The sequence below is a fragment of the Pseudophryne corroboree genome, chromosome 1 (genome assembly GCF_028390025.1).
Source record: "Pseudophryne corroboree isolate aPseCor3 chromosome 1, aPseCor3.hap2, whole genome shotgun sequence".
Lineage (NCBI taxonomy): Eukaryota > Metazoa > Chordata > Amphibia > Anura > Myobatrachidae > Pseudophryne > Pseudophryne corroboree.
Genome location: NC_086444.1, coordinates 988202434 through 988217478, shown reverse-complemented (window position 1 = coordinate 988217478; position 15045 = coordinate 988202434). Strand labels below are relative to the sequence as shown.

General features: G+C 44.1%; 1 protein-coding gene across 4 annotated transcripts in view; it reads left to right on the top strand.

Moving 5' to 3' along the window:
- Positions 1–15045, top strand: part of ARHGAP10 (Rho GTPase activating protein 10) — a 614077-nt gene that overhangs the window by 356853 nt on the left and 242179 nt on the right. For all 4 annotated transcript variants that reach the window (XM_063920579.1, XM_063920578.1, XM_063920581.1 and 1 more), the window contains exon 14: positions 11117–11191. In XM_063920579.1, coding sequence (XP_063776649.1) covers positions 11117–11191 — 75 coding nt within the window. The remainder of the gene's footprint in view (positions 1–11116; positions 11192–15045) is intronic.

Genomic DNA, 15045 nt, shown 5'->3' with positions numbered 1-15045 from the left:
GGACACACATACATTAAAACTCCCAGAGACTAAAATACAATGGCCTTATTTACACTAAGCTTTGAAATTCTATGAAGAAGGCAAACACCTTTGTTTACTAGGATAGCCGAGTTTCTATTTAAAACAATAAGTACTGGATTGTCATTATCTCACATGAAGACAAAAACAAACGAAGAGACAATACCCAGGAACTGAAGCTGTTAAAAACTCAATTAACAATAGCTAACCAAAACACAAACCAGACATTTAGAAAACTAAGATATTAACATTCATAGTCTAAACTCTTGAAGATGTATGTGTTTGTATATATATATATATATATATATATATATGTGTGTATACATATATATATAATTCCTAACAAATTGAAATAGCAGGAGTGTGTGTGTGTGTGTGTGTGTGTGTATATATATATATATATATATATATATGAGTATATGGATATATGTATATCTTGAGGATGGAAATAGATAATCATATCATGTGTGGGATCATATTGTTCAGAGTCACGTAAACATTAATCTGATGGGAATAAGAGTAGTATTATACATTACCACATTAAGTTATTAATAATACCAGATTTATGTATGATTAATGTGATGGATTTAACTGGTCATGGGGCGGGAACTCAGATGCAAACAACAGAAACCACATCTCAAGTCCTAGCCATCGCCCACTTCTTGAGCTGACCAATGATCCCCGATGCACAGGATATATCCCACCCCCGAACCAATGGAAGAAGAGCACACAGTGTCTATTGTATTATGTTTTGATCTACTGTATAAAGAGCCAGCTGCAGGCCAGGTCACTATCACAGACTCTGAAGGTCATCACCCGTGATGACTGAGGACCGGACCGGGAAGCGCAGGCGAAACCAAAAGTATGTAACATTGACTGTAGCCATTATTCTATTGTATTGTATTGCTTTGTGATTGTAACCCCCTTTCAGTAATAATAGGCTGTGGTGTCGGAACCCAGCCGTTTAAATACAATCTGGTGTCGTGTATTCTTTCCCTGCTAAGGTTTAAAGTGTATTACTATCGCATGTATAACTGTTAAGGGTTTACTGTGTAACTTTGGGTGTGTACGTGCTGCGTGTACTTTGTACAGCCAGCGCGGCGTTTGTACGCAAAGTCCGTACACGGTACGGGACTCTGTACGCTAATGGTGTAATAAGTACGTAGGTTGTGTATTAGGTCTAGCGGCCGCAGCGGCTTCATTTAAAGTGTATAAGATGTCTTTTTAAAGTGTTGCTTTTAGTCCTGTATGTAAATCAGCATTCTCAAGACTGAGTCTGGTAGGAGGGGCATAGAGGGAGGAGCCAGCCCACACTATTAAACTCTTAAAGTGCCAGTGGCTCCTAGTGGACTCGTCTATACCCCATGGTACTAATGTGGACCCCAGCATCCTCTATGGACTACGAGAAAAGGATTTACTGGTATGTAATTAAACTCCTATTATTTAGCTGTGGAAAATGGGTTATATACTGAAAATATATAATGAATATCACCGTTTTAGTTCTATTGACGATCAACTATCATGGTTAGCAAACACTGCATTTTTTAGACTGACATCCGAAGGCAATGTCCATTGGATTTGCAATCTGTGGCATAACCAGTTCTTTGTAAATCTCCTTTTACTTCTTTCCTCCAAATACATCTAATGACCTTTAGGTAAGGATTTACTCAAACTGCTAGGGTGAAGATGATCTACCCTCACACTCAAAACTCCTTTGCATTTGACACTTTTATGTCCAGTTAGTTCCATTCTTTACTACCACAAGGTAAACTTTAATAGTGTATTGTATTATATTAATTTCAGCCATAGATGCATGAAATTCCTCTTTCACCATACTACTTGTCAAGATAATGGAAAACAATTTTACATTCATTTTTATTTAGTAGACTTCGGATAACCAAAACAGCACATTTCTCATCTTCAGCCATGTAAATCTGTGCATAGCCAGTTGACATGGGAAAATCATTGGCCACACCCTCACCCCGTAGTCATTGAAAAAAACGTAATGAAATAAAAAGTAGTTCAATTTAATTAACTATTCCATTAGTGTTAATAGAAGTTCAACTGATCTCTCCTCTTTATTATGAATAAATACTCATGTATGGCCAACCCATCCTCATGTGTAATTGAGTTATACAGCAATAACACATCATTACCACCATAGATGACTGTCTAAAACTTCGCTTAAAACTGTGAATCGCATTGACATCTATGAAAATCTTTGTGTAAATGTATTATTTGCTATTGATGTCCTTGTTTTGGCTGTTCCTGTGTTTTAGTATCTTCATGCTGCCAATCAAAATAAACTTTCCATTGAGTAGCTGAAATTCCAAACCACTGCAGAGTACTGTATTTTTCCTATAGCAAAGCTACCGTTCAGAAGAAATATACTGATTCAGCTTTTGATATTTTTTTTTTAATGGTCTTCTAAGTTTTTGCAAATGTATGAAGCATACTGTGTACACGTGGTGTTCTGGGGGGTGGTTATGGTAGGCCGGTATCCAATTACCTACGGTCATTTACCAGGTGTAAATGCATTGTCCCTGAAAAGCTAGTGTGAGCCACGCCTTATTAGGAATTTTGTTTCATCTGCCTCAGGCAGGCAAAACAAAATCCCCGCTAAGTGCCAGCATTTCCGGGACTCGAAAGCAGAAACACACAGGTTTCACTGAACCTCTGTGTTTTCGTGCGATACATTTTTTTCCCCCCGAGAATCCTAATTAAATTGCCAGAAAAAAAATATCTGCAAAACATCGGGGAAATTGAGTTTTCGCTGGTTATTCGATATCATCCCGGAGAATAGAAATTAGTAAAGTTTCTCCTACTGGGAGATTGAGGGTTGACTGAGGGGCAGATTTAATAAGCCTAGTGAAGTGATAAAGTGGAAGGTGATAAAGCACCAGCCAATCATCTCCTAACTGTCAAGTTCCAGGCTGGGTTTGAAAAATTACAGTTAAGAGCTGACTGGCAGGTGTGTTATTACCTTCTGCTTTATTACTTCTTCAGGCTTAATAAATCTGCCCCTTAGTGTCCTATTTCACAGCAGGAGGTGTATTCTTGTAATATGTAAGTAGTTTTCTCATACGTCCTAGAGGATGCTGGGGTCAACTACAGTACCATGGGGTATAGACGGTTCCGCAGGAGCCATGGGCACTTTAAGACTTTTCAAGGGTGTGAACTGGCTCCTCCCTCTATGCCCCTCCTCCAGACCTCAGTTTTAGAAATGTGCCCAGGCAGACTGGATGCACTCCAGGGGAGCTCTACTGAGTTTCTCTGAAAAGACTTATGTTAGGTTTTTTTATTTTCAGGGAGGACTGCTGGCAACAGTCTCCCTGCTTCGTGGGACTGAGGGGGCAGAAGTAGGAACCAACTTCCTGAAGAGTTTCATGGCTCTGCTTCTGGCTGACAGGACACCATTAGCTCCTGAAGATTACTGAACACTAGCTGTGCCTAGATGCTCACTCCCTCAGCACGCCGTCACCCCCTCACAGAGCCAGAAGTCAGAAGACAGGTGAGTGTTAGAAGAGAGATCTTCAATCAAGGTGACGGCTAAAGGTACTGCGCGGCTTGCGGGAGCGTAGCGCGCCTTGTTGCCCACACATACACAGGCACTGCAGGGTGCAGGGGGTGGGGGGCGGCGGCGCCCTGGGCAGCATGAAACCTTATAAAACTGGCTGAAAAGGGGCAAAAGATGCCGAGGCACAGTCCTACTCCCGCCAGTATAAAAATTTACCTCAGAAATGCTGAGGAGAAACGTGCCATTACAGGGGCGGAGCTTCCTCCTCAATCAGCCAGCACACGGCTCAGCCCCATTTTCTCTCTCTCCTCAGGCTGCAGAGAAAACGCTGGTCCTCCGACACTACTGAATACAGGTATCAGGGTGCAAAACGGGGGGGGGGGGGGCACAGTGAAATTGGTGCTTTATATTGTGTATTGACATTATAAAAAAGCGCTGCATGTCAGTGAGCATTTTGGTGTTTCACAGGCATTGTGTTACTGGCGCTGGGTTTGCGAACTGGCTGCTCCTATCTGTGTCCTGACAGATTTTACTGTGGGTCTGTCCCCTATAAGTCCCGGAGTGTCTGTGGTGTGTTTGTGCATGTGTGTGACATGTCTGAGGCAGGGAGTCCTTCCTCTGAGGGAGCCATTTTAGGGGCACCCAGTTGTAATGTGTGGCGCTGTCGAGAAACCACGAGCCTGAATGGGTGAAATAAATACGTGATAGTGGGAATCATATCAGTAGGAGATTAGATAAGTCTGAGTCTCATGCAGAAAGCTGGAGAAAATCAGTGGAAGATGTGATTTTTCATAGTTCTGCCCTTTCATCCGCAGGAGACCCGTCTGGGTCACATAAGAGATTGCAAACATTGTACATACTGATACCGACACGGACTCTGATTCCTGTGTCGACGATAGTGATTCCAGGGGGATAGATTCCAAATTGGCAAAAAGCGTACAATATATGATTGTTGCTTTAAAGGAGGTCTTAGAAGTTACAGAAGCCTCTACTGTACCTCAGGAGAAGGCTTATTTCTATAAGGAAAAGAAATGTAAGGTAACTTTTCCTCCTTCCCACGAGCTAAATACTCTTTTTGAGGGAGTTTGGGTGAATCCTGAAAATAAATTTCATATTCCCTAAAGGGATATGTTTGTTTATCCTTTCCCATTAGAGGACAGGAAAAGATGGGAATCACCCCCCGGTGTTAAACAGTGCTCTGTCAAGGTTAACAAAAAAAGGTGATTCTCCCTGCACCTGGGACGGCTTCACTAAAGGAGCCGGCAGACCGCAAAATGGAGACTATGTTAAAATCTATTTATGTGGCCAATGGTACGCTGCTCAGACCCACCATTGCTTGTGCGTGGGGGAGTCGTGCTATCGAAATTACTCCTAATATCAAAGACGCTGCTGCATACATGCTAGAAGCTATGAAGGATATTGGACTCTTGGGTTCAACAGCTGCTACCATGGCAGTATCGGCTCGGAGGGCGTTGTGGATTTGCCAGTGGAATGCTGATGCAGATTCCAAAAGAAATATGGAGGCTCTCCCGTATAAAGGTGAGGCCTTATTTGGTGATGGGCTGGATGCGTTCGTCTCGGTGGCTACCGCAGGTAAGTCGACATTCTTGCCTTATGCTCCTGCACCGGCGAAAAAGACACATCACTCTCATATGCAGTCCTTTTCGGCCCAACAAATACAAAAAGGCCAAAGGTTCCCCCTTCTTTGCAGGAAGAGGAAGGGGGAAGAGGAAAGAAATCTGCAGCGTCTCCAGAATCCCAGGAGCAGAAGTCAACCCCTGCTTCTGCCAAATCTGCAGCATGACGCTGGGGCTCCCTTGCGGGAATCCGCTCGGGTGGGAGCACGTCTGAAACTTTTCAGTCAAATCTGGATTCAATCTGGCCTGGACCCATGGGTCTTACAAATAGTGTCCCATGGGTATAAACTGGAGTTTCAAGACATCCCCCCATGCCGTTTTTTTCAAATCGACCTTGCCAGCTTCTCTTCCAGAAAGAGAGGCAGTAACAACGGCAATTAAAAAGTTTGTCAGTATCAGGTCATTGTCCTGGTACCCTTGTCACAGCAAGGAGAAGGTTTTTATTCAAGCCTCTTCGTAGTTCCGAAGCCGGACGACTCCGTCAGACCTATTGTAAACCTGAAAAATCTGAATCTCTACCTGAAAAGGTTCAAGTTCAAGATGGAATCCCTGAGGTCAGTGATTTCCAGTCTGGAGGAGGGGGAATTCATGGTGTCAGTGGACATGAAGGATGCTTACTTGCATGTTCCCATTTATCCTCCTCACCAAGCAAATCTGAGATTCGGAGTACAGGATTGCCATTACCAGTTCCAGATGCTCCTCCTTCATCAAAAAGGAGTCAATATAATGCCTTATCTTGACGATCTCCTGATAAAAGTGAGATCCAGGGAACAGTTGGTGCAGAACATCGCACTTTCCCTGTCAATGCTCAAACAACACTGTTGGATCATGAATTGTCCAAAGTCGCAATTGGAACCAGCGACAAGATTGACCTTTTTAGGGATGATTCTGGACACAGGAGTACAGAGAGTTTTCCTCCAGTGGAAAAGGCTCTGGAAATCCAGAAAATGGTCAAACAAATATTGAAACCAACAAGCGTGTTGATCCGTCAGTGCATTCGGTTGTTGGGGAAAATGGTAGCGGCCTATGAGGCCATACAGTTTGGCCGATTTCATGCCAGAGTATTCCAGTGGGACCTGTTGGACAAGTGGTCTGGATCCCACCTACGCATGCACCGGAAGATAATCCTGTCATCCAAAGCCAGGATTTTGCTCCGATGGTGGCTACTGTCGAAGTCGAAAAATATTGCGGTACACACATCACGTACAAACTACACACAGATGGCCTCCGTGCGTGTACTTGTTCTGCCGTGCGTGCGCATATTCGCAGTTTGCGTATGGTCGCTCCCGCGGTCCTGCGCATTAGTGCGTGGTATGAGTATTTACGGTAGGATTTGTGGACGCATGGAAAAGCTATCAAAACACATTACATATTTAATCCAAATAGTGCACAATGTACACATAGTCTCCCTGCATCACACCAGCAAGTTACAACAGTTTAAATGGTATCAGAACAAAGGGATTCACCTTTACAGGATAGGAGGGGACAGAACAAGGTTATAAGGTGGTGTTTGGTATCCAGCTATAGGGTATTTTAAATGTAATATTCCGGTGTTGGTTTGCAGAAGATCGCACGTTCCTGCGAATAGTTATGTGCAGGAGCAGAATATAGATATAAACTGTATTTACTGTACATTAGGTATGCGGCGGGAACCCAGAAGAGACCACCCACAAGTGCATCGTGAACAGACATCGCCCACCTATTCAAACCAACCTATGACCTCTCCTGTACTGTAAATGACAATCCCTGTGTCCAATGGACAAAGAGATTACAGTATCCATTGTGTTAAGTTTTGGAAGATTGTATAAAAGGAGCCAGCTGCAGGCCTGGTCTCTCTCTCAAGACTCACAAAGTTATCTATCTAGATGACTGAGGACCAGACTGGGTAGCGCGGCGAAATCCAAACAAGTTTGTACCATTGACTGTAGCCATTATTCTTTTGTATTGTATTGCTTTGTTATTGTAACCCCCTTTCAGTAATAATATGCTGTGGTGTCGGAACCCAGCAGTTTAAATACAAATCTGGTGTCATGTTTTCCTTTCCCTGCTAAGGTTTAAAGTGTATTACTATCGCATGCATATCTGTTAAGGGTTCACTGTGTAACTTTGGGTGTGTACGCGCTGTACGTACTGTGTACAGCCAGCGCGGCGGGTGTACGCAAAGTCCGTACATGGTACGGGACTCCATACGCTAATGGTGTAATAAGTACGTAGGTTGTGGATTAAGTATAGCGGCCGCAGCGGCTTCATTTAAAGTGTATGAAATGTCTTTTTAAAGTGTTGCTTTTAGTCCTGTATGTAAATCAGCGTTTACACTAAACAGTTCTCACCTACTAGAGGGACGCAGGTTTGGGATTCAGGACTGGGTCCTGGTAACCACGGATGCATGTCTCCGAGGCTGGGGATCTGGCACACAGGGGGAAAGCTTCCAAGGAAAATGGTCAAGTCAGGAAGCCTGCCTTCACATAAACGTTCTGGAATAGAGAGCCATTTATAACGGCCTTCTACAAGCGGTACATCTTCTTCAAGATCATTCCGTGCAGATCCAGTCAGACAATGTAACAGCAGTCGCGTACATAAACAGACAAGGCGGAACGAAAAGCAGAGCGGCAATGGCAAAGGTGACGAGGATTCTCCTTTGGGCAGAAAGACATGTAAGAGCTCTGTCAGCAATTTTCATTCCGGGAGTGGACAACTGGGAAGCAGACTTCCTCAGCAGACACGATCTCCATCCAGGAGAGTGGGGCCTCCACCAAGAAGTCTTCGCAGAGGTGACAAGTCTTTGGGGAGTTCCTCAAGTAGACATGATGGCATCTCGTCTAAACAAGAAGCTTCAGAGATATTGTTCCAGGTCGAGAGACCCTCGAGCAATAGCAGTGGATGCACTGGTGACCCAGTGGGGGTTTCGGTCGGTATATGTTTTTCCTCCACTTCCACTGATTCCAAAAGTTCTCAAAATAATAAGAACAACAAGAGTTCGAGCAATCTTCATTGCCCCAGATTGGCCAAGGAGGGTTTGGTATCCAGATCTTTAGGAGTTGCTCATAGAAGATCCTCGGCCTCTTCCTCCTCGAGACGACCTACTACAGCAGGGGCTGTGTGTGTATCAAGACTTACCGCGGCTACGTTTGACGGCATGGCTGTTGAGCGCCGGATCCTAGCCCGAAAGGGTATTCCCATGGAAGTCATCCCCACTCTTATTCAGGCCAGGAAAGGAGTAACGTTTAAATATTACCACCGTATTTGGAGAAAATCTGTGTCTTGGTGTGATTCCAAGAAGGCTCCTATGGAAGAGTTTGAGTTGGGACGTTTTCTCCATTTTCTGCAGGCTGGTGTGGATGCGGGCCTTAGATTGGGGTCAATCAAGGTCCAGATTTCGGCCTTATCAGTTTTCTTTCAAAAACAATTGGCCTCCTTTCCAGAAGTTCAGACGTTCGTGAAAGGGGTTCTGCACATCCAGCCTCCAGTGGCACCATGGGACCTTAATGTGGTGTTGCAGTTCCTTCAATCAGATTGGTTTGAACCTCTGCAGGAGATAGAATTGAAGTTTCTCACTTGGAAAGTGGTGATGCTTTTAGCCTTGGCATCCGCGAGGCGGGTGTCCGAGTTGGGGGCCTTGTCTCACAAGAGCCCTTACCTGATCTTCCATGAAGATAGGGCAATGTTAAGAACTCGTCAACAATTTCTTCCAAAGGTGGTTTCGTCCTTCCACATAAACCAACCTATTGTGGTGCCAGTGGCTGTTGACACTTTCACTGAGTCAAAGTCTCTAGATGTGGTTAGAGCTTTGAAGATTTATGTCGCAAGAACGGCTTGGATACGGAAAACAGAGGCGTTTTTTGTCCTGTATGCTCCCAGCAAGATTGGGTGTCCTGCTTCTAAGCAGACTATTGCGCGCTGGATCAGAGGGACGATTCAGCACGCTCATTCTATGGCAGGCTTGCTGGTACCGAAGTCGGTGAAGGCCCATTCTACTAGGAAAGTGGGCTCAACCTGGGCGGCTGCCCGGGGCGTCTCGGCTTTACAACTTTGCCGAGCAGCTACTTGGTCAGGGTCAAACACATTTGCTAAATTTTATAAGTTTGACACTTTGGCCGATGAGGACCTCAAGTTTGGTCAGTCGGTGCTGCAGGGTCATTCGCACACTCCCGCCCGTACTGGAGCTTTGGTATAACCCCATGGTACTGAAGTGGACCCCAGCATCCTCTAGGACGTATGAGAAAACAGGATTTTAATACCTACCGGTAAATCCTTTTCTCCTAGTCTGTAGAGGATGCTGGACACCCGACCCAGTGCGTACTTTACCTGCAGTTTGTTCATTATAGTTACACAAGTTGTGTTACATTTGTTTTCAGCATGTTGCTGTAAATGGTTCATGCCTGTTGGCGTGTGTTATGTTGAATGCCATGTTGTGCGGCATGGTTGAGGTGTGAGCTGGTATGAATCTTTCCATTAGTATAAAAGTAAATCCTTTCCTCAAAATGTCCGTCTCCCTGGGCACAGTTCCTATAACTGAGGTCTGGAGGAGGGGCATAGAGGGAGGAGCCAGTTCACACCCTTGAAAAGTCTTAAAGTGCCCATGGCTCCTGCGGAACCATCTATACCCCATGGTACTGAAGTGGACCCCATCATCCTCTACAGACTAGGAGAAAAGGATTTACCGGTAGGTATTAAAATCCTGTTTTAATTAACAGCAATTAAACCATTTTGAGGTTTCAATTTCCATTATATACAGATGTGTCCTCATACATTTTGCCTCAATACGCCATGTAGCGGGAGATGCCTGGCGTGAGTGTGCTGACAGGTCCCGTGCAACTCCGTTAGTGTCGGACATCTTTTTTTGCTGAGAATGCGTCTTATTTTCATCAATATGCTAATAGAATGTACAGTACAAGCAGACTTTGATTAAAATGATATGTGGCATACCTATATTCTCTTTGCGTCTGTGACCGTATCTTCGTACGATATGGTATGCTACAGTGTTTACTAGGAAAACACTGTAGCATTCCATTTCGTATGCAGATACAGCCACAATCGCACACAGAATATAGATATGCCACATATCATTTTAAGCAACATAAGCTGTTTGTGTGTCCTATTTGCACCATTTTGCGAATTAGACACATTTTAATGGAAAAAGTCGCATATTTAGATGCTTTTTGCCAATGAGTCACGGCATGGCATAACTAGAAGGGCTGTTTAACGTGCAGGTAGGCTAAGTGTAAATGGACACATCTGTAAATTATGTTTTAGTCTTCATATTTTTGACTATTTAGATTACTTTTTGATTGATTTTTCCCCCCCATAAATTGAAGAAATGCTGTCAGTCTCCATCTTTGTATTTTTTGAGATGATCCAATATCTTCAACTGTCTGTAAAAGGCCTTGGCAAAGGGAGAAACTGGACATGGCGAATTGTTGTTGTTCTGTGTCTGTCTTGGGCAGTGTAATGTGTGACTAAGGTATATTTGATAAGGGAATAAGGAATGGAGCTGTAGCCAATTTAATTTCACAGTATGTTTAAACATTATCTTTGAGAAATGCCTTAACGTGCACACCGTAGGATAATATGGTCTTTGATAGCTAGTGATATTATAGATTGACCGAGATAAGGATAGCTGTTTATTACAAAGATTCACACCATTGTATTATATAATTTACTATATATCTATCTATAGACCTAGCTGTATACCTCTCCTGCGACCACTGTAGAAAACATACTCCAATCTAGTCTAGTCAGATTGTTAATATATCATTTTTTTTCAATAATTAAACCTAACCCTAAAATTTATGTATCACTTAAATGTACTGTCCGCGTTCTGACTATCCATTACCCAGTCTAAACTAAAAACCCTACTATTTTTCTATGTAACATACAGTATTAATGCCTTATTGCTGGTTTGTCTTTGTGGTATAATGTGGTTTGTTTTCTCTTTTTGTTATAGGTATTAATGACCAAGGATTGTACAGGGTTGTGGGGGTGAGTTCAAAGGTCCAGAGACTTCTGAGTTTATTAATGGGTATGCCACCATTTTAATCATTTTTACTGTTTAGTAGTTTAATGTTTTAAAGTGAACCTGTTAACTACACATTATATTCCTATTTTTTTTTTTAAAAAGGATCATATTCAGTGTCCACTGGAATATTGTATAGGTTGTTCCTACGCCACTTATTTCCATAATAGGATGGAGATGCGGTTGGTGACGCCATTTCTTTATGGGTGTCAGGCTTTTCTAATCCACACTGTCACATTTTGGGGAGCTCATTTATCACCCACATAGTTGCATGACAGAAGCAGGGGTGCAGATGCAACAGTTTTCTCTGGGGCAAATATTTGCTAGAGCTGGATTGCACTATACTGACCGAGGTTGCTATGCAGTGCAGCTAGTCGTACCACACAAGTGATGCATTCTGTTCTCAGTTGCTTACGATATGCATTATTTATTTATTTATTTATTACCAGTTATTTATATAGCGCACACATATTCCGCAGCGCTTTACAGAGAATATTCGGTCATTCACATCAGTCCCTGCCCCAGTAGAGCTTACAATCTATATTCCCTATCACATGTACACGCACACACATTCATGCTAGGGTTAATTTTGTTGGGAGCCAATTAACCTACCAGTATATTTTGGGATTGTGGGAGGAAACCGGAGTACCCGGAGGAAACCCACGCAAGTACGGGGAGAATATACAAACTCCACACAGTTAGGGCCATGGTGGGAATTGAACCCATGACCTCAGTGCTGTGAGGCAGTAATGCTAACCATTACACCATCCGTACTGCCATAAGACACATACAGAGAAGTTTACCAAAAGTTGTTAATTATTTTGTAAAAGTTGTTAATTGTGTAGACTGACACAGAATGGTGATGCAAAATAATGATTTATTTATCTAACAAGGAAAAGGCATGCATAAAAGCAAGTTCAGACTATATTCTGCTTTCCAGAGGTTAAAGGAAAGGTTCATGCAATCTCCAGGAGTCCCTTCCCATGACCCACACAGAGTCATAAGCCAGTGGCAAGTTGTAGGTACTGACTCCGCTGCAGTCGGATCAGCCCCGGTTTGGAACTGATTTCTCTCTGCAAGGCACACACACACACATCTATCTATCTATCTATCTATCTATCTATCTATCTATCTAGTAAAAAACAGGATTTTAATTACCTACTGGTAAATCCTTTTCTCGTAGTCCGTAGAGGATGTTGGGGTCCACATTAGTACCATGGGGTATAGACGGGTCCCTTGAGAGCCATGGGCACTTTAAGAGTTTAATAGTGTGGGCTGGCTCCTCCCTCTGTGCCCCTCCTACCAGACTCAGTCTGGAAACTGTGCCCGAGGAGACGGACATACTTCGAGAGAAGGAAATACACAGATAGTGGTGAGCTTCACACCAGCTCACACATAACAACAGAAATCCAAGCAAACCAGCTTGAAACAAATCAGCAACGGCTGAACAACAATACTTAACCAAGTAACAATGCAGTACTTAACCAAGTAACAATGCAGTACTTAACCAAGTAACAATGCAGTACTTAACCAAGTAACAAAGCAGTACTTAACTAAGTAACAAATGCAGAAAAACGAAGCACTGGGTGGGCGCCCAGCATCCTCTATGGACTGCGAGAAAAGGATTTACCGGTAGGTAATTAAAATCCTATTTTCTCTTATGTCCTAGAGGATGCTGGGGTCCACATTAGCACCATGGGGATGTATCAAAGCGCCCAGTATGGGAGGGAGAGCGCAGAGTCCCTGCAGAACTGATTGACCAAACTTTAGGTCCTCAGAGGCCAAAGTATCGATAGTAGTAGAATTTAGCAAACATGTTCGACCCAGACCAAGTAGCCGCTTGGCAAAGTTGTAAAGCCGAGACACCCCGGGCAGCCGCCTAGGAAGAACCCACCTTATGAGTAGAGTGGGCCTTAACAGATTTTGGACATGGCAATCCTGCCGTAGAATACGCATGCTGGATAGTGAACCTGATCCAGCGAGAAATTGTCTGCTTAGAAGCAGGCCACCCAACCTTGTTGGGATCATAAAGGACAAACAGAGCGTCCGACTTTCTGTGACGAGAAGTCTTGATAAGCGAACGACCCCTGTTGCAGAAGTCCTCTAGAAGAGGAAGAGGCCTCAGATCTTCCAACAGTAACTCCAGAAGATACGCATACCAAGCCCGTCTTGGTCAGTCCGGAGCAATGAGGATCGCCTGAACTCTTGTGCTTTTTATTAGTTTGAGAATCCTTGAGATGAGTGGAAGTGGAGGGAACCCGTACACTGACTTGAACACCCACGGAGTTACCAGGGCATCCACCGCCACTGCCTGTGGGTCCCTTGACCTGGAACAGTACCACCAAAGCTTCTTGTTGAGGTGGGAGGCCTTCATGTCTATTTGAGGTACGCCCCAAAGACTTGTCACCTCTGCGAATACCTCTGGGTGGAGACCCCACTCTCCTGGATGGAGATCGTGTCTGCTGAGAGAGTCTGCTTCCCAGTTGTTCGCTACCGGAATGAAGATTGCTGAAAGCACCACCACGTGCTTTTCTGCCCAGAGGATGATTCTTGTTACCTCTGACATTGCAGCTCTGCTCTTCGTTCCGCCTAGTCAGTTTATGTAGGCCACTGTCGTTACATTGTCCGACTGAACCTGAATGGTCTGATCTTTCAGAAGATGTGCCGCTTGCAGAAGACCGTTGTACACGGCCCTTAGTTCCAGAATGTTTATCGGAAGGATGGGTTCCAGACTTAACCACCTTCCTTGGAAGTTTTTCCCTTGGCTGACTGCTCCCCAACCTCTGAGACTTGTATCCGTGGTTAGGAGGATCCAATTCTGAATCCCGAACCTGTGGCTCTCTAGGTGAGAAGTTTGCAGTCACCAGAGGAGCGATATTCTGGCTTTCTGTGACAGACGTATCCTCTGGTGCATGTGAAGATGATATCCCAACCATTTGTACAGAAGATCCAGTTGGAAAGACCGTGCATGAAATCTTCCGTACTGTAGAGCCTCGTAGGAGGCAACCAACTTTCCCAGAAAGCGAATGCACTGATGAACCGATACTCGGGCTGGCTTCAGGACCTCCCGGACCTTTGCTTGTATTACCAACGTTTTCTCCTCCGGGAGAAACACCCTCATCCCCAGGAAGGACAGTCTCCTTGTTATCTCCAAATGCGACCTTGGAAGATTCAGGATCCACCTGTGATCCTGGAGTAGTTGAGTTGAGAGAGCAATGCTCTGTAACAGCTTCTCCCTGGAAGACACTTTTATCAGCAGATCGTCCAGATAAGGAATTATGTTCACCCCCTGCTTGCGGAGGAATAGCATCCTCTCTGCCATAACCTTGGTGAACACCCTCGGTTGCGTGGAGAGGCCAAACGTCAGTGCCTGGAACTGATAGTGACAGTCCAGCAGCGCAAAACTGAGATAAGCCTGGTCAGGCGGCCAGATCAGAATGTGAAGGTACGCATCCTTGATATACAGGAATACTAGAAATTCCCCCTCCCCCAGACCTGAGATCACCGCTCTCAGAGACTCCATCATGAATTTGAATTCCCTCAAATAAGGGTTAAATGACTTTAGATTCAATAATGGCCTGACCGAACTGTCCGGTTTCGGTACCACAAACAGGTTTGAGTGATAACCCTTGTTTGTTAAGTAAGGTGGAACCGGAACAATAACATTTGACCTTAGCAATTTTTGAATGGCTTCCTGTAGGATAGCACTTTCTGTCAGCAAAGCTGGTAAGCCTGATTTGAAGAATCTGTGAGGTGGAAGTTCTTGAAACTCAAGTCTGTTCCTCTGGGCAACAATATTTTGTACCCAGGGGTCTAGGCCTGATGACGCCCAGACATGACTGAAATTTCTTAATCTTGCT